Below are 21,036 nucleotides of genomic sequence, written 5' to 3' on the forward strand. Positions count from 1 at the left end.
ACGAATGAGTGATATCATAATGATCGAGGGGTGCTTGCCTTATTGCTCTACTGCAAAAGGCTGATCGTCATGGGCGTAGTCGTACCCGGCAGCAGCGCCAGTCTCGGTGACTACGAGAGAGAAGAGGGGGAAGAAACAATAAATAAAACCAAGCAGATGCAACACGATGCATGACATGGCAACATGCGGTACTAGGGATGAGCTAACGCAGTACTACACAGCACAAACGGAGCGGGAAAATATTTGACGATAATTCCCGGGTCTTTGTCTACTGTCGGACAGATAATCCTAACGTCAAAGTGTCCACGTTCATCATGCTAGGAGCAAGTGTTCATCATGCTAGGAGCATGTGATACATGGACGGACAGCGTATTCAGATTCATGGGATTTTTCTAAGCAACTTTCATATATGTAAATTATTTTCATCCAAGCTACGGATTATTTTATATGATTTTACAAAGTTTTAATAATATTCTGAAATAAACAGATTTATTTTAATTTAGAAAATGCAATTTATGCATCAACATGATGTCAGCATGACATCGGCATTTAACCCAGCTGTCTCACGTCAAACTTGACAGTTGGGCCCCACATGTCATTTACCTAAAGACTAAATTTGTGCTAATTAAGTTAACTAACTAAATCACTATTTAATTAGTTAATTAACTAATTTATTATTGTTATTATTTTAAAACCTTTTCTTTTAATTTTTTTGTGGTCGACCCCACTCGTTAGTGGCCCATTGTCTACAAGCACACAAGCACACACTACCACTCGGCCAGCACCGTATGTGACGCCCCCAACTTAATCGTACGATGATCATACACGCAAATGCGTACGATCAAGAGTAGAGACTCACTGAAAGATATCACAACACAACTTTAAACACAAAATAAAGTCATACAAGCTTCATATTACAAGCTAAGGGCCCCGAGGGTTCAAATACATAAGCTCGAATACACACGAGTCAACGAAAGGAAAATATCTGGGTACAAACATAAGTCATCAAGTTTTGTCTTAAAGAAGGATAACACAAACATAACATAGATCGAAAGAGGTGAGGCCTCCTGCCTGGGAACCTCCTAACTACTCCTGGTCATCAACGGCCTCCACGTAGTAGTAGGCACCGTCGGGGTAGTAGTCGTCAGCGGGATCAGCCATCTTCTAGGCTCCGTCATCTGGTCACGACAATCATATCAAGAGGAAAAGGGAGAGCAAAGCAACGGTGAGTACTCATCCAAAGTACTCGCAAGATTGACATCAAAACTATGCTAAGTATGCATCAATATCAAAGGAGTGGGGCTATATCTTGGACTGACTGCAGAAATGCCAGAACAGAGAGAAGGTCTAGTGCTATCGAAGACTAGCATCTTTAGTGTCTTACAGCATTAGAAGAGTATAGATTAGTAACACATATGTAGTCATATTGTTGCACCAAATTTATTAAGCACGCCCAGAGATTCTTCCTCGACTCCCTACGAGAAAGCAATCTCAGAGCCAATCATTCAAGTTAAGTCACAGTTCTAGTTATATTAGATCGGGATACAACTCCAAGTCGTCATGTTACCGTGGACACGACTATTCGAATAGTTAATTCATCCCTGCAGGGGTGCACCACGCTTCCCAACTCGCTCAATCAACTCCTGCCAAGCACACTTTCCTGGGTCATGCTCGGCCTCGGAAGATCAACACGTTGTAGGCCTACCTAGGCTCAACAAAGAGGCCAGCCCACCGGTCCACATCCTAAGCGTGCAAGCGTCATGGGACCATCGCCCTTTGCATTCCTGCATGTTGCGTGGGCGGCCGAGATGAGTCCTGGCACGAATCGCTCAAATGCTGACGTCCGAAGAGCTTCAGCAGATAAAACGACGGTGAGTGCCCATAACTATCCATGAGTGAAGGTTAGCGCGAAAAGGGTCAATCGACCAACTCAAATCAAATACCCAATCTCATTATTGTTTTGTTAACTGCGATGCCGATCAGAGATCCACGATATGTGGTCCCGTCACCCCGTCTCGAGGACGTGTGGCAAGGGTCAAGAATGCCCGGCCACGCCTCGTCACAACCACACGGGAATCCACCCGCACCACACATTTCATCATGTTCCGAGTAGTAAAGTGAAAGTAATTGTGTGTCTGTAACATCCGAGGAATCCGAGGTATCACCCTTGATGGATTCCAATTGATGTAACCGATAAGATGACTAGGGAGGAATCACCCTTGATGGTCCACACTTGAGGGATTGCACGGCAGAGTCGTTATCGGAAGTGGTGAAGGAGGAATCACCCTCCGTAATCCACCTCTAGTTAACTACACTACAGAGTTAACATCAAGTATCACCCTCGGTACTCGATAGTAGCTTTACAGAGTCGCAAAACTAAGGGGGGTGAAGTGATGTGACGGGTCATGGCTAGTCGATCAGTTGATCGAGTCTTCGTGTTTTCGATAATAAAGCAGGGGCAAATGAGGCTAGTGGGGTCACTCGGGATCACTAAGCCACCTATACTAAGCATTTAATATGTAGTAGGGTACAATAGCAGTTTAACAAAAACATGTTATGCATCAGAATAGGAGCTATCTACAACAGTAGCAAAATCTAATGCAAGCGTGAGGAAGAAAGAATGGGCGATATAAGGATAATCAAGGGGTGTTTGCTTGCCTTGTTGCTCTACTACAAAAGGCTAGTCGTTAGTAGGATAGTTGTACCCGGCAGCAACGTCAACTTCGACGTCTACCGGAGAGAAGAGGGGGAGAAACGATAAATAAAGGCAGACAGATGCATCACGATGTATGCCATGGCAATATGCAGTGCTAGACATGAGCTAACGCAGTATTACACGTCATGGACAGAGCGGGAGAATACATGATGATACTTGCTAGGTCTCTAGCTACTACCGAACAAATGATTCTGGCGCTAAAATGTCCATGTTCATCATGCTAGGGGCATGTGGCAGATGTACTAACGTCGTATTCTGATTCGTGGGATTTTTCTAAACAACTTTCATGTACAAAGTATTTTCATCCGAATTATGAATTATTTTATCTTAATTTTTGAAGTTTTATTAATGTTTTGGAATTAACAAATTTAATTTAATTAGAAATATGGTATTACGACATCAGCATGATATCATTGTGACATCAACACTCAACAGTCTTTGTTGACTGGTCAAACTGACTGCTGGACCCCACGTGTCATAGACAGTGGGTAATTCTAGAGTTAAAATAACCTACTTAACTTAATCAAATTAACAGAGCCCACTTGTCATTGCCTCATAGGGCAAATTAATTAGTTTATTTAGTTTAGTTAAATTAACAATTTTAAGCAGGGATTGATTATGTCATTAATTAATTAACTAATAAATTACATGATTTTATTATTAATATTGTTTTATTTTTGTTTATTATTCACTTATTTTATTTTTTGTTTTATCAGGCGTGGGCCCGTGTGGTTTGTGGCTTTGGCCATTGGACGGGCTACAGGCGAACTGGCGCTGGGGTGGGGCTCCACCCGAAAGCTCCCCCGTGGTTGCCCGAAGGCAAGCGGGGCAAGGAGTGTCGGAAGTGGCAGAGGACCGCGCCAGGGCGGAGTACGGTGGCAGGGGCGCATGGCCGGCGGCTACAACAACTAGGAGAGTTGTGAGTGGTGTCGCGTGCGCGCAGGCGGCTGGACGAGGCATGGTTGGGCGCTCGCTAGGACGCGGCGAGGCAGGATGGGGGCAAGGCGGTGCAGCGCAGGGCACGATGGCGTTGTAGAAGGGGGCGCATGGCACGCTTGGTGTGGTTGTTAGTAACGCTGCCAACAGTGCAACGGCGATGCGGGTGCGAGTAGCATCGAGGGAAGGGGTGTGTGGCCAGGGGTGAGTGGGGCAGAACCGTGAGGGAGGAGAGGGGAGGCCGGGGGCCTCACCGCGTTCGATGGGGGTGGGGCATCGAGGCTCGAGGATGGCCGGTGAGGAGGAGTCGGGGACGACAACAGCAACGGGCAGCGTCGGTGAGGGCGACTCGGGGTGGCAAGGGGGCGAGGTTGCGTCGGGGCAGGCGCAGGGGTGCACAAGGGGGCCCCGTCGTGGTGAGGGGAGAGTGGGAGGGGAACCTTCGCATTATATAGGCCAAGAGGGGGAGATGGGTCGAGTGGGTGTGATGAGGTGTAGCCCAGGGAAAATTGGAGCCTTTGCCCCTCCTTTTATTTCTCTTTTTCTTTTCTTTTTGCTTTTATCTTTTCTCTGCTTCTGTTTTCATTTTATTTATTTAACAAAATCCTTTGTAAAAAATTATGGCACTTGGTCCATTATTCATCTTGCAAATTTTGGTATTGCCACAAAATGTTTGGGACGCATTTGAAAGGTGTGGATATTTTCATGATTCAAAAGATATTAAATTAATTGTTTTGGCCTCTATTATAATTTAATTTGAGGCAACAAAGTACTTCATCCGTTCCTAAATATAAGTCTTTTTAGAGGTTTCACTAGGGATTACATACGGATGTATATAGACATACTTTAGATTGTAGATTGAATCATTTTGTTGTGTATCTAGTCCCCTAATGAAATCTCTAGAAAGACTTATATTTAGGAACGAAGAGAGTACTTGCTAAAATGCTTGTTCATATTTATAATTACTAGGTGAATATTTGCAATCTAGTCATGATTTTAGTTTTCTTGTTTGGAAAAATATTTAATCCACTTATTTAAAGGAGTTTGAATTTCAAAGGAAATTTGAAATGAGATATGATCCAAAGATTGATCAAGCACTGTTTAGCAAAAGCATTTAGCTTAATCTTGGACATCACTTTAGCATAATTACAATGATTAAAGTAGCTTAATCCAGGGATGCCACAACTCTTCCCTACTAAAAGAAATTCTGGACCTGAGAATTAAGAGGTAGAAGGAATGAGTTCAGGGTATTCATCACAAAGATGATCCTCGCATTCCCAACTGGCTTCATCTTCAGAATGATTTGAACACTTTGCTTTGAAGAACTTGGTAACCTTTTGACGAGTCCAACGTTCAGTTTGATCGAGAATGCAGACCAGATGCTCTTTATAAGAAAGGTCTTGTTACACCTCAAACATATCATGATCCATTGCTCGGATAGGATCCTCGAAGCAACGGCGGAGCTATGACACAGGGAGGACATCGTGAACCTAAGAAAGGTTCGACGATAGCTCCAATCGATATGCCACCTTTCCACGCCTTCCAAGAATAGTGAATGGACCAATATAGTGAGGAGCTAACTTGCCCTTGATCCGAAGCGGTGTGCACCTCTCATTGGTGCGACTCGAAGATAAGTCTTTTTGCCAGGTTGATAGACCATATCTTGGTGATGACGGCCATACTGACTTTTCTTACGAGACTCGGCAGCCTTCAGATTCTCGCGAATAACATGGACTTGATCTTCGGCATGTTGGATAATATCCGAACCGAAGAGTGATCGTTCCCAATTTCTGACCAATTTAGAGGAGTTCGACACTTTCGTCCATACAACACTTCAAAGGGGCCATCTTCAAACTAGCTTGATAGCTATTGTTGTAGAAGAACTCGGCATACGGGAGAGATTCCTCTCATTTCTTAATGAAAGAAATGACACAAACTCGAAGCATATCTTTAAGAATTTGGTTGACTCGTTCAACTTGTCCCTGGGATTGAGGATGAAAGGCAGTGCTAAAGGACATATGAGTTCCCATAGCTTTCTGGAAACTTTCTAGAATCTTGAAGTGAATAAGATGCCATGGTCGAAGCTATTTACCAATGGAATACCGTGGAGTGAAACAATTCTAGCCATATATAGATTTGCCAGCTGACTAGCAGTGATGGTTTCCTTGACGGCCAAAAAATGTGCAACTTTGGACAAGCGATCAATGACGACAAGAATAGCATCATTACCTTTCTGCGATCTGGGGAAACCAGTGACAAAGTCCATTTCAACATGGTCCCATTTCCATTCAGGAATAGGAATAGGTTGCAAAGTTCCAGTAGGCTTTGATGTTCTCCTTTGACTCGATGGCAAATGTCACATTCTGCAACCTAGCGTGCAATGTTTTGCTTCATGTTTGACCACAAGAATCTTTGACGGATGTCTTGGTACATCTTGGTACTAACCGGATGAATAGACAGAGGTGTATCATGACCTTCTTTCATCACCCTCGGAGTCATATTCAGGTTTTCCCTCTGACTTGGTACGATTAGGCGACCCTTGAAGTAGAAGGCGCCATCATCAGCCATAGTGGAGCAAGAGGGTTTACTTTCTGCAAGGTAACCTTTAATGTTTTCAACTTCATTGTCATAGACTTGAATAGTTTTGATGTCGCCCACGAGATCTGGTTCAACGGCCCGATTATTAAGAGAACCCTCATGGACAATACGGAGGTTCATCTGGCGAAACTCTTCAGGAGGGGGAGCAAGATAACCCTGGGGAACAATATGGAGATTCAGCTTGTTGAATTCTTCTTGAAGAAGGGCTTGAACCTTATGAACCTGGAGGTGGTTGAGTATGACTTGCGGCTCAAGGAATCAGCCATTACATTAGCCTTTCCAGGTGTATAAGAAATACCCAAGTTGAAATTTGTTATGCTCTCGATCCATCTCTATTGACGGAGATTCAGATACAGCTTAGTAAACAGGTACTTCAGACTTTGGTGATCGGTATAGATCTTACAACGATTACCAAGAAGGTAATGTCGCCATAGGAATAACACATACATAACTGCACGAAGTTCAAGGTCATGAACTGGATAGTTCTCTTCATGAGCACGCAACTGTCGTGAGCCATAAGCAATCACTCTGCCCTCTTGCATTAGGACATGAACTAAACCTTGACATGAAGTATCGCAGTATATGATGAAATTCTTCTTAGTATCCGGAGGAGCAAGCATTAGAGCAGATGTCAGTTTGTCTTTGAGTGCCTAGAAACTTTCCTGACATTTATCTGTCCACTCATACTTAACACCTTTATGTAGCAGATTGGTTAAGGGCTTTGAAATCTTGGAGAAGTTCTCGACAAATCGATAACAATAGCTAGAGAGTTCAAGAAAACTTCTAACTTGCATGACATTCTTCAGGGGAGTCCAGTCAAGAATAGCCTGATCTCGTTCAAGGTTGACCGCAATATCATCCTTAGAGATCACATGACCAAGGTAGGTCACTTCGTCCAGCCAGAATTCACACTTCAAATACTTGGCATAAAGTTGATGCTCCCGTAGCTTTTCCAATACACGACGAAGATGTTCGACATGTTCTTCTTTATTCTTGGAGTACACCAAGATATCATCCAGATAAACCACGATGAATTTGTCGAGGTGGTCCATGAAGGTTGTTGGGGCATTGGTTAAGCCGAAGGACATGACGTTGTACTCATATGAACCATATCGAGTAACGAAGGCAGTTTTTGGGATATCCTCTTCATGAACACGGATCTGGTAGTATCCCAACCTCAAGTCGAGTTTAGAGAAGATTGAGCAACCAGCAAGTTGATCATACAGTTCATTTATCCGAGAAAGAGGATACTTGTTCTGAATAGTTGCCTGGTTGATTGGATGATAGTCTTGAACGAAACGATTCGTTCCATCCTTCTTCTTAACAAAGAGAGAAGGTGCTCCCCAAGCAGAGGAACTTGGACCAATAAAACCACATCGAAGAGATTTGTCGATTTCTTCCTTAAGTTCAAGGAGTTCATGTGGCGGCATTTTGTAGGATCGTTTGGCGATAGGAGTGGTGCCTGGTACTAAGTCGATGACAAACTCGACGGCTCTCATAGGGAGAATCCCTGAGAGTTCTTCTAGAAAGATATTCGGAAAGTCACGGACAATTAGAATGCTTTCAATCCCCTCAAGAGGTGACACATTTAATGCATTCAAGGCATATAGCCGGGCTTCAGCATCTCAAACGAGATGAGCATGGTAGCTATTATTTCATTTCAAAAATGTAGGAGATGGACGGTTTTGGTGGCACAAACGATTGAAGTCGTATGATCTTTCAACCAGTCCATTTCTAGAATGAGGTCAATATTGGAAGACTTCAACAATATGGGAGCAGCAAGGAATTCCAATCCTTCAATCTCAACAGGGACATTAGGGCAAACCACGGTGGTTCGACACTGGCCCGCGGGGGTGTTTACCACTATTGGAATGTTCCATTTCTTTGCTTCGAATTTCATGCATGTATGCAAAATTTTCTGACATAAAAGAATGCGATGCTCCTATATCAAACAATACAGAAATTGGTACTGAGTTAACAAGTGTACCCATCACTGTAGAAGGCTAGTCTTGAGCTTGACTCGGTTCAGTGTTGTTAGCCTCATCACGAACATAAGCAGGCTTGGCATTATTCTTGGGAGGCTGGTTGTTTCCGCTTCCGGTTGAAGGAAGTGGCAGCTGATTCTGATTCTGCCTACACTCTCGGGCACGGTGACCTGGACGGACACACTTGAAGCACAGCCCGTCCTCAGGACGGGAAGGAGGAGCTTTGGGTGGTGGAGCTGAAAGCCTCGGCTGCCTAGGTAGTGGAGGAGGCAAACGAGGTGCAGCATAAGATGACCTTGGAGCAGGAGCAGGTGCATGGTACATGTTATGGGGAATCCAGATCTTTCATTTCGTTGCGGATGAGCCCGAAGATGAGCCTATGTCACGGTTGTGCTTGTTGCCATCCTTGTATTCCTGCAGGCAAGTTTCAACCTGGATGGCCTTGTTCACCAAGGTAGCAAAATCAGGATAGTCCTGGATAAGGAGCGCAAGCTTGATATCAGGATGAAGGCCATCACGAAACTTCTCATGTCTGCGAGTATCAGTAGCAACGTCTTCTTCATCAAAGCGGGACAAGTCTAGAAATTCCTGCTGATAAGCATCCACAGTTTTGTTGCCCTGGACGAGGTTGCGGAACTCACACTTCTTCCGGTCCATGAATCCCTGAGGAATATAACGGGCACGAAAAGCAGCTTGGAACTCTGGCCAGGTGATAATAGTTTCAGGAGGCTGAGAACGCCTGTGACTATCCCACCATTGTGCAGCAGGACCCTTCAGGAAGTATGCAGCAAAGGTGGCATAGCTTTCCATGAGAACATTGGCAGACTCCAGCTCATAAGCTATGTCATGGAGCCAATCATCAGCATCAAGAGGCTGAGTTGAGGTGCGGTAAATTGCAGGGTTAAGACGACAGAAGTCCTGCAGCGTCACGCCTTGCTGCTGGTTCATGTTCGGACATGGGAACTGGTCCATGAGACCTTGCATGAACTGATGGTTCGGCTCAAACTGTTGGATCATCCCAGCCATATATTCAGGGGGTGGTGGTGGGTTGGCGGCACCACGGCCACGACCAGCTGATCTAACAGTCCTGCTAAAATTTAACATGAATAGTTTAGCATAACATAATTGCAGGGGTATGGAATCATTCATGAAGTAATCAAGCATAATGGAAGGGAAATGTGATAGATACTTCATAGTAGCCAAGTACGACATACAGATCCATGCATAAGTTCAATTACAAACCAACGGTTACAAGTTCAAAATTTGACGATACCCACTAGGCAGCACACAGAGACGAGGTGGAGAGATACAATAACGGGACATAGCGATAATGCTACATCAACGTCGGAGCAACCACTAAAACCAGGTAACTGACAGCGACCCTGAACGGCAAATCTGGAGGCAGGATTTTGCATCTCGTTAAGACTATGATACAGGTATTGGTCCCGAATGGGGAACAAAGGTCCACTTGAAGGAGTACGGCCTCCAACAGCAGGCAACTCAAGACCTGATGGTAGTTCTGTCCTGCGCGGGTAAAGGATGTACTCAGGGTGTATCCTTGCACTGACTGCTGATAGCAACTATGTCATCGCGTCGTAAAGACAAGTACAGGTGGCGTAACGCTCAACGGTCAAAGCTCGAACAACACAATCCAGCATCGAAGTGTACCGAACCGGAACTTGTGGCTCGTAGCGACGACTCACGTAAGGGTACAGACAACGGTGGAGGATCGGTCATTACGTTGCTGCACGTAAGAAGTGGAGGCAGCAATGTCAGATCCAGTCTCATCCCCAACGAGAGCATACATGGTGTATCTAAATCCAGCCTCATCCAAGCGAGGGTGCTCTCCAAGGAGGCGGGTGATAGCAGTATAGACAGCATCATGGACTGCCATATCAACAGTCAGCCCAACACCGCAGAAGGTGTGCAACTCAGTAAGGAAGATGTCCTGCCAATCAAAGATACGAAAAACAACCTAATACTGCTCCTGGTTAAACTCGTGGTAGTGCTTGTAAATAGTGTACTAGAGTATCAACGATATCCCGGCCTGGTCAAGAGGTCGACCAAAATGGTCGAAAACCAGTCCCGTCGATAACCATAGTCAGGCGTGCGAGCTGTCTTGCGAGACGCATCTGAAATAAAGAGGTTCGAAGATGTCAAATGACAGTGTGTGCAACATATTTTCAAAAGAATAGCAGCAGATAATCTAGCTCTCGGGCGACTCGAGACACCCAGGGGGCGTGATGGCGTTGAGCCAAGTGTAGGGGTGCGCAAGTGGGCGCCGCCCGGGTGGGGGAAGCATGGGAGGGGAGGGAAAAGTTAGGGCAGGGAAGATGTGACGCCCTCGGTTTAATTATACGCTAATCATACACGCAAATGCGTACGATCAAACTCAAGGACTCACGGGAAGATATCACAACACAACTCTAGACACAATAAAACAATATCAGCTTCATATTACAAGCCAGGGGCCTCGAGGGCTAGAATACGGAAGCTCGATAAACACACGAGTCAGCGGAAGCAACAATATCTGAGTACACACATAAAACATGGGGTGCCTTAGAGAAGGTTGGCACAAAAGATACAACGATCGAACGAGGCGAGGCTCCTGCCTGGGAACCTCCTAACTACCCTCGTTGGATTCCGAAAGATGTATCCGTCAAGGTGGACTTAGAGGAATCACCCTCGGGGGTCCCACACTTGAGCGGTTGCACGAGAGGGGCATCGTCAGAAATGGTGAAAGAGGAATCACCCTCGATAACCACGACCGACTAGCTATACTATAGAGATATCATCAGGAGTACTTAGCGAGGTGTCACCTTCGGTACCCGATAGTATCTCTGTAGCGTCGTACAACTAAGGGGTGTATGTGTTGTGTCGGGTCTGGCTCGTCGATCAGGGATCGAGATTTAAAAGCAAAGCGGAGCAACTGGACTACGGGGTCAGAAGGGATGACTGCTCCACCTATACTAAGCAGATTAAAAGTACAATGCTGAAAGTAGCAGTTCATCAAAAATAGGCTATGCATCAGATATAGGAGCTAACTACAACAGTAGCAAAATACCAATGCAAGCAGTAGGGAGAAAGACATAGGCGATATAGAAATGATCAAGGCGGGGTTTCTTGCCTTGCTGCTCTGCGGCAAAGGACTGATCGACAGGGTCGTAGATGTATCCGACAGCAGCGTCAGTCTCGGGGTCTACCGGTAAGAAGAGGGGGAAGAAACAATAAATAATGGCAACGATGCAACACGATGCATGACATGGCAAGATGCAAGCTAGACATCAGCTAACGCACCAACATCCGTCATAGACGGGTCAGAAGAATATCTGACTATATTTTCCGGGTCTCGGGCTACTATCGGTCAAACGAAAAACGATGGAAAAGTTTCATGTTTGCTATGCTAGGGACGCATGTCAGACGAATGGACCGTGTATCCGGATTTGTCTCGTTCTGCTGATCAACTTTCATGTTGAAAATATTTTAATCTGACTTACGGATTATTTTATATTAATTTTTTAAAATTTTATTAATTATTTAGGAATTAAAAACAGATTTAAATAAATTGATTAAAAGCAATTATGACATCAACATGATGTCATGCTGACATCAGCAGTTGACTGGTCAACTAACCAGTGGGTCCCGTGCGTCTTAGACACACATTTTTAATTAGGTTTAAATAGTAATTAATCAAACTAATTTAATGGGGACCCACGTGTCATACTCTAATTATTCTAATTACCTAATTATCCATTTAATTAATTAACTAATTAATTAATTAATATATCTATTTATTTATATATTAAAAACATATTTTTTTTATTTTTACATTTTCATTTTCATTTCTCTTAAAAGAAGTTGTGGGGCCTCCCTGTCATAGACAGCGGGGTGGGTTGGCCCCACCGTTAAGTGGCAGTAGCCACATACACATATTTACCCATATAATAAACATAACTTATTTCTCCATATACCTACATACATACGTGCATCTCATACATACAAAATACATACGGCATCTAATACATACATACACAAATAAATCATTTTATTTTTCCTTTTCTTTTTCTCATTTCTCTGCTAACTCTCTCTGAAAAACCTCTTTGGCAACAGAGAAATAAGGAGCATCTCCAACTACACCTACACGAGCACCACGACGTCGGAACGGAGCGCCGTTTGCCGAAATGAAACCGGGACGGCGCAAGGAAGGAGACGGTGGGAGGAGCCTGAAAAGGAGCTCACCGACGTTGACGAGAGGGCCCGGTGAAGCCGGAGTTCTCGGGAGGCGCGGAGGAGACGACGTGGAGGAGGACGAGGTGCTGGTGGTGACGGTTCCGGCGAGGTGGGTCGCCGGAGGGGCCTTCCGAAGGGGCCGGCCGGCGTGACGAGGAGGGGGACCTCCCTGCCCAATCCCTCCTGGATCGAGCGGGAGGGAGGGAGCCCGATGGGGAGGGGCTCAGCCGCCGGGATCCGGGGCGCCAACGGGAATGGGAGGTCGCCGACGGGAGGAGTCGCAGAGGGGGGCTCGACCGGCACGGGGTGAGCAGGGGAAGCGAGGTGGGGGCCACCAGAGTGGGGGGAGGCCGACGGGAGGGACGCAGGGGAGGGCCTCGGCGGGATCTGGTGGTACTGGGGGATGGGGAGAAAAGGGGTTCGGTCTCTGGGAGGGAGAGCGAGAGGCAGGGGGTTCGTGGGGATTCTGTGCGTGGGGGTAGGTGGGAGTGGGGCGCTCGGTGGTGGGTGAGACCGAGAGAGAGGGAGGGTGAGGTGCGGTAGGTGGGGAGCTCGATGGCGGCGACCAGAGGGAATTGGGGAGCGGGGTCGGTTCGGCTAGGGTTAGCCTCCTGGGGGGCCTCATACCCAGGGGGTGGGCCGAAAGAGGTGGCCTGGCTGGGCCAATTTTGGCCCAGTTGGGCCAGGGGGCTTTTCTTTTCTATTTGTTGTTTTTTGTTTTTTGTTTTTTTTGTTATATTCTTTTACTATTATTTTTAATTACTTTCTTTCCTTTATTTATTTTACACAAAGCTTTTTTTAAATATGTAGGGATCACCTAATAATTTCAATAATGCCCGATTCCATTTATAATTCGTTAGAGAATTTTTATAACTGTCCGACGTTTTTATTCTAACAACATAAAACCTTTCTCGTTCGACTTTAAGTTTAAGTTTCAAATTTTAATTCTGTTTCAACTAACAATCGCGAGCGCTACGATAATAATCACCGTGGCGTGGCATCATTAGCGTGTGATCACTGTAGCTTAATTACAATCATCACTATAGCAAAAGTCGAGGATGTCACAATTCTCCCCTACTAACAAGAATTCTCGTCCCGAGAATTAAGAGGTAGAAGGAAAGAGCTCGGGGTATTCATCACGAAGATGATCCTCGCGTTCCCATGTGGCTTCAGCTTCAGAGTGATTTGACCACTTCACTTTAAGGAACTTGGTGACTTTGCGACGAGTCTTACGTTCGGCTTGGTCGAGAATGCGGACCGGATGCTCTTTATAAGAGAGGTCTTGTTGCAGCTCAAGCATACCATGATCCACTACTCGAATAGGATCCTTGAAGCAGCGGCGGGTCTGAGAAACATGGAAGACATCGTGAACCTGACAAAGGTTCGCCGACAGTTCCAATTGATAAGCCACTCTCCCACGCCTTTCGAAAACAGTGAAAGGACCAATATAGCGAGGAGCTAACTTGCCCTTGATCCCAAAACGATGTGCACCTCTCATTGGTGTGACACGAAGATAAGCCTTTTCGCCAGGTTGATAGACCATATCTTGATGATGACGGTCATACTGACTCTTCTGACGAGACTGAGCAGCCTTCAGATTCTCATGAATAATGCGGACTTGATCTTCGGCATGTTGAATAATATCCGTACCGAAGAGTGATCGTTCCCAGTTTCTGACCAATTCAGAGGAGTTCGACACCTTCGTCCATACAATACTTCGAAAGGGGCCATCTTTAGACTAGCTTGATAGCTATTGTTGTAAGAGAACTCGGCGTACGGGAGAGATTCCTCCCATTTCTTACCGAAAGAAATGACACAAGCTCGAAGCATGTCCTCGAGAATTTGGTTGACTCGTTCAACTTGTCCCTGGGATTGAGGATGAAAAACAGTGATGAAGGACAGATGAGTCCCCATAGCCTTCTGAAAACTTTCCCAGAATTTTGAAGTGAACAAGCTACCACGGTCCGAGTTGATTACCAATGGAATACCGTGAAGTGAAACAACCCTTGACATATAAAGATATGTCAGCTGACTAGCATTAATTGTTTCTTTGACGACCAGGAAATGTGCCACTTTGGACAGTCGGTCAATGACAACAAGAATAGCATCATTACCTTTCTGAGATTTGGGAAAACCAGTGACAAAGTCCATTTGAACATGGTCCCATTTCCACTCAGGAATAGAGATAGGTTGCAGAGTTCCAACCGGCTTTTGATGTTCTGCTTTGATACGCCGGCATATATCACATTCTGCCACATAGCATGCAATGTCCTGCTTCATGTTGGGCCACCAGAATCTTTGTCGGATGTCTTGGTACATCTTGGTACTACCCGGGTGAATAGACAATGGTGTGTCGTGAGCTTCTTTCATCACCTCTCCGGTGATCCTGAGATTTTCCTTCTTATTTGGGACGGATAGGCGACCCTTGAAGTACAAGGCGCCATCTTCAGCAACAGTGAAAAAGGAAGGTTTACCCTTCGCGATATAGCTCTTAATCATGTCAACATCATCGTCAAAGCCTTGCAGGTTTTTTATGGTGCCCACAAGATCTGGTTCAACAACTAGGCTACTGAGGGAACCATGATTAACAACACGAAGGTTCATCTTTTGACACTCTTCAGGAGGGGGAACAAGGTAACTCTGAGGAACAATATGAAGGTTCAGCTGACGGAATTCCTCTTGCAGACGATCTGAACCTTATGAACCTGGAGGTGGTTGCAGTATGACTTGCGACTCAAGGTATCGGCCATTACGTTAGCCTTGTCAGGGGTATATGATATACTACAGTCAAAATCTGTTATACGCTCCATCCATCTTTGTTGACGTAGATTTAGCTCAGGCTGAGTGAACAAGTACTTCAGACTTTGATGGCCGGTGTAGATTTCACAGCGATTATCGACAAGGTATTGTCGCCATTCTTTCAGTGCATGAATAACTGCGGCAAGCTCGAGATCATGAACTGGGTAGTTCTCTTCATGAGCACGGAGTTGACGTGAAGCATAAGCAATCACCTTGCGATCCTGCATCAGGACACAGCCTATTCCTTGACGAGAAGCGTCACAATATATGACGAAATCCCTTTTTGTATCCGGAGGAGCAAGTACTGGAGCGGACATCAGTTTGTCCTTGAGCGCCTGGAAACTTTCCTGACATTTATCAGTCCACTCATACTTAACACCTTTGTGAAATATGTTGGTTAAGGGCTTCGCAATCTTGGAGAAGTTCTCGACGAACCGACGGTAATAGCTGGCGAGTCCGAGAAAACTTCTGACTTGCTTGACATTCTTCGGGAGAGTCCAGTCAAGAATAGCTTGAATTCGTTCGGGGTTGACTGCAATACCATCCTTGGAAATCACATGACCAAGGTAAGTCACTTCGTCTAGCCAGAATTCACATTTAGAATACTTCGCATAGAGTTTATGCTCCCAAAGCTTATCCAGTACAAGACGAAGATGTTCAGCATGCATGCTCTTCTTTATTCTTCGAAAATACCAGAATATCATCCAGATATACCATGACGAATTTGTCGAGATAATCCATGAATATATAATTCATCAATCGAGAGAAAGTTGCCGATGCATTGGTTAAGCCGAAGGACATGACGGAGTACTCGTATGATCCATAACGAGTAACAAAGGCGATCTTTGGGATATCCTCTTTGTGAACACGGATCTGGTGGTATCCCAACCTCAAGTCGAGCTTAGAGAAGACGGTGGCACCAGCAAGTTGATCATACAGATCATTTGTCCGAGGGAGAGGATATTTGTTTTGAATAGTGGCCTGGTTGATAGGACGATAGTCTTGAACCAATCGATTTGTCCCATCCTTCTTCTTAACAAAGAGAGAAGGTGCTCCCCAAGCAGAGGAACTCGGACGAATGAAACCCAAACGAAGCGAGTTGTCAATTTCTTGCTTAAGTTCAAGGAGTTCATGTGGTGGCATTTTATAAGGACGCTTGGCAATAGGAGTGGTACCGGGTACCAAGTCAATGACAAACTCGACAGCTCGAGCAGGGGGAATCCCCGGAAGTTCTTCTGGAGAGACATCTTGGAATTCTCGGACCACTGGAATGTTTTCAATCCCTTCAAGAAGCGACGCATTTAATGCATTCAAGGCATATAGCCGTGCCTCGGCATTTCGAACGAGATGAGCATGGTAACTTATTAATTCATCTAAAGGGTGTAGGAGGTGGACGGTCTTGGTGGCACAAACAATCGACGCCGTATGAGCTTTCAACCAATCCATCCCCAGTATGAGATCAATGTTGGATGACTTTAGCAGGATGGGGTTGGCAAGGAATTCTAATCCTTCAATTTCAACTGAAACATGGGGGCAAACCACAGAGGTTTGGCATTCGCCCCCAGGGGTGTTTACCACTATCGGGATGTTCATCTCTTCGCTTCTAATGTCATGCATGTATGCAAAATTTTCCAACATAAAGGAATGTGATGCTCCTGTATCAAACAATACAGAAGCAGGTACTGAGTTAATGAGAAGTGTACCCATCACGGTAGCAGGCTGGTCTTGAGCTTGACCCATATCAATGTTGTTGGCCTGACCACGAACATAAGCAGGCTTAGCGTTGAAGTTGCGGTTCTGGTTGTTGCCACTGCCAGTTGAAGGAAGTGTCAGCTGATTCGGATTCTGCCTGCAGTCTCTAGCATGGTGACCTGGATGGCCACACTTGAAGCACAGCCCATCCTCAGGACGGGAAGGAGGAACTCGAGGAGGTGGAGCTGGAAGCCTCGGCTGCCTAGGTGGTGGAGGAGGCAGGCGAGGTGCACCATAGGACGGCCTCGAAGCAGGAGCAAGTGCATGGTACATGTTGTTGGGAATCCAGATCTTCCGCTTCTGTGCATATGAGCCCGAAGATGAGCCCATGTCACGGTTGCGCTTGTTGCTATCCTTGTATTCCTGCAGACCAGTCTCAACCTGAATAGCCTTGTTCACCAGGGTGGCGAAATCAGCATAGTCCTGAACGAGGAGTATCAGTTTGATATCAGGGTGAAGGCCTTCACGGAACTTCTCCTGTCTGCGTGCATCAGTTGCAATATCTTCTTCAGCATAGCGAGATAAGTCCAGAAATTCCCGCTGATAAGCATCCACAGTCTTGTTGCCCTGGACCAGGTTGCGGAACTCACGCTTCTTCCGGTCCATGATTCCCTGAGGAATGTAGCGAGCACGGAAAGCAGCCTTGAACTCTGTCCAAGTGATGACGGTTCCATCGGGCTGAGAGCGCCTGTGGCTGTCCCACCATTGAGCAGCGGGACCCTTCAGGAAGTAGGCAGCAAAGTTGACATAGCTCGCCAGGGGCACATTGGCAGACTCCATCTCGTAAGCAATGTCACGAAGCCAGTCATCAGCATCAAGAGGCTGAGTTGAGCTGCGGTAGGTCGCGGGGTTGAGGCGGCAGAAGTCTTGCAGTGTCACGCCTTGTTGTTGGTTCATGTTCGGCCTTTGGAACTGATCCTTGAGCCCTTGCATAAACTGACGGTTCAGTTCAAAATGTTGAATCATCCCCGCCATATACTCAGGAGGCGGGGGTGGTGCATCGTTGGCAGGGCCACGCGGGCGGCCAGCTGGTCTAACCATCCTGTTAAATATTTAACAGGGGTAGTTTAGCTTAAAGTAATTGCAAAGGCATCGCACGCATTAATGAAGTAATCAAGCATGATGAGAAGGGAAATGCGATAGATACTTCATAGTAGTTGAGTTCGACATACAGACACATACATAAGTTTGATTACAGACTAACGATTACAAATTCGAAATTTATCGATACCCTGGACGCATTAGACGATACCCTAGACTCACTAGGCGGCACGCAGGCACGCGGTGGAAGAGTACCACAACGAGATATAGCGATAAGGCTACATCAACGCTGGAGAGGACGAACGAATCCTGGTAGCTGACGATGATAGAAGGTAGGAACAAGACCCTGTGTCCCGTTGTGACTCTGGTGAGGGTACCGCATCCACTCGAGGAGCTAAGGTCCAAGTGCAGGGGTTCTACCCCCAACATCAGTCCACTCGAGACCTGATGGTAGCTCTGTCCTGCTCGGCTCACGGATGTGCATAGAGGGAACCCTCGGATGGTGTCTTGGCTGCAGCTCTGTCAACGCATCGTAAAGACGAGCACGCCTAGCGTACAGCTCCACAGTCAGAGCTCGAAAAGCACGATCCAGTGCCTCAGTGTACTGCACCAGAACCCGCGCGTCGTAGCGACGCGTCACGTAGGGGGCGCAAACAGCGAAGTAGGATCGGTCGCTGCACTCCCGAACGATAGCAATGTAGGCAGTGAGATCAGACCCAGTCTCATCCCCAGCAGGAGCATGCGGGATGTATCTGAAAGGGCTCTCCTCCAGGTGTACGCTCCACGAAGACGGGTGATAGCGATGTAGGCCGCATCATGGACGGCCATCTCGACCGACATTCCAATACCACAGAAGACGTGGCGCTCGAGGGTGTTGTCGCCCATCTGGTCGAAGATGCGAACCTCAGCCAGGTCCTGGTACTGATTGTACTCGCGGAAGTCCTCATACACAGTGTACTCGGGGTACCAGCGATATCCCAGCCTAGTCAGGAGGTCGACCAAAATGGTCGGGAACCCAGTCGTCTCAGTGGCCTGTGTCAGGCGCACGTGCTGTTTTGCGGGACGCATCTGAAAATAAGATTGACGGATGTCAAATGACAGTGTGTGTAATATATATTCAGAAGAACAGAGTAGATAGTCCAGCGCTCCGGGTCGATGTGATTACGAGAACCTAATGTTAGAGTTAGCAAAATCTTTAACCCGAAAGAGAAGAGAGAGTAGAGCCCAGAGTATAGGAAAGGAGTAAAAGATACTAATACCACCCAATTGAGATGTGGGCCGTAAGCCACAACATCAGTGTTAATAAAGTTTTTCAAACACTAGACTCAACTTCAGCTAAGGAGTTGGAAAGGGGGCTACCTACAGGCAGTCGGCTCTGATACCAACTTGTGACGCCCTCGGTTTAATCATACGCTAATCATACACGCAAATGCGTACGATCAAACTCAAGGACTCACGGGAAGATATCACAACACAACTCTAGACACAAATAAAACAATTTCAGCTTCATATTACAAGCTAGGGGCCTCGGGGGCTAGAATACGGAAGCTCGATAAACACACGAGTCAGCAGAAGCAACAATATCTGAGTACAGACATAAAACATGTGGTGCCTTAGAGAAGGCTAGCACAAAAGATACAACGATCGAACGAGGCGAGACCTCTTGCCTGGGAACCTCCTAACTACTCCTGGTCATCAGCGACCTCCACGTAGTAGTAGGCACCGTCAGGGTAGCAGTCGTCGTCGGCGGAGACCTCCATCTCCTGAGCTCCAACATCTGGTCGCAGCACGGATCAAGGGGACAAAGGGGGAGCAAAGCAACAATCAGTACTCATCCAAAGTACTCGCAAGTCTTACATCAGAACTATGCTAAGTATGCATCAGTATCAAAGAAGGGGTTTATATGTGGACTGACTGCAACAATGTGAGAGTAGAGAGAGAGGGCCTAGTCCTATCAAAGACTAGCATCTTCAGGGTCTTGCAGCAATAGACGAGAATAGAGCAAGGTAACACAATTAATAATCATATTGTTGCAGCAGTATTAAAGTGAGGTCACGCCCAGAGATCCTCCCTCGACTCCCTGCGAGGAAGCAATCCCGAGGCAACTAATTCCAGTTAAGTAACAATTGTAGTTGTATAAGATCAGGACACAACTCCAAGTCGTCGTGTAACCGTGGACACGGTTATTCGAATAGTTAATTTTCATCCCTGTAGGGGTGCACCACATGTCCCGTCACGCTCGATAACACTCTGGTTGGACACACTTTTTTGAGTCCTGCCCAGCCTCGAAATATCGACACGTCGCAGCCCCACCTAAGACTCGACAGAGAGGCCAGCCCGTCGGTCTAAATCCTAAGCACAAACGGTTCATGGGCCCAGTTCCCCTTCGCGCTCCTACACGATGCGTGGGCGGCCGACGTCAGTCCTAGCATCCCTTAATCACAAGCGCGATGCATCTCGAAACCACTCGGTCGTGCGCCGCTACATTGCTGACATTTGAAAAGCTTCGGCTGATACCGCGACGTCGAGTACCCATAATTCTTCCCGCGTAGCCGGTTAGTGCGAAAAGGTCTCCAACCAACCTAGATCAAATACCCAAATCCATTATCATTTTAATTAGGCCATCGACACAATCTCGCGGGAATCCATCCGTCTAACAACTAATCACCAATGATCCCAGTAACATGGTCGAGTAACTGTGTGGTTGTAACATCGGGGGGAATCCGAGGTATCACCCTCGTTGGATTCCGAAAGATGTACCCGTCAAGGTGGACTTAGAGAAATCACCCTCGGGGGTCCCACACTTGAGGGGTTGCACGACAGGGGCATCATCGAAAATGGTGAAAGAGGAATCACCCTCGATAACCATGACCGACTAGCTATACTACAGAGATATCATCAGGAGTACTTCGTGAGGTGTCACCCTCGGTACCCGATAGTATCTCTGTAGCTCGTACAACTAAGGGGGTGTATGTGCTG

The 21,036-nt window shown here is 46.4% G+C and overlaps 1 protein-coding gene across 3 annotated transcripts in view; it reads right to left on the reverse strand.

The window, feature by feature from the left end:
* Positions 1-866: 866 nt before the first annotated feature.
* Positions 867-21,036, reverse strand: part of LOC123412728 (dnaJ homolog subfamily B member 4-like) — a 28,159-nt gene continuing 7,989 nt past the window's right edge. The window contains exon 3 of one of the 3 annotated variants that reach the window (XM_045105840.1): positions 867-1,178. In XM_045105840.1, coding sequence (XP_044961775.1) covers positions 1,175-1,178 — 4 coding nt within the window. In that variant the 3' untranslated portion in view covers positions 867-1,174. Of the gene's footprint in view, positions 1,179-9,398; positions 10,368-19,589; positions 19,835-21,036 lie in introns of those variants that run through there. The other 2 variants (XM_045105766.1, XM_045105697.1) reach the window with 2 other exon arrangements.

The sequence above is a fragment of the Hordeum vulgare genome, chromosome 1H, assembly GCF_904849725.1.
Source record: "Hordeum vulgare subsp. vulgare chromosome 1H, MorexV3_pseudomolecules_assembly, whole genome shotgun sequence".
NCBI classification, from domain to species: domain Eukaryota; kingdom Viridiplantae; phylum Streptophyta; class Magnoliopsida; order Poales; family Poaceae; genus Hordeum; species Hordeum vulgare.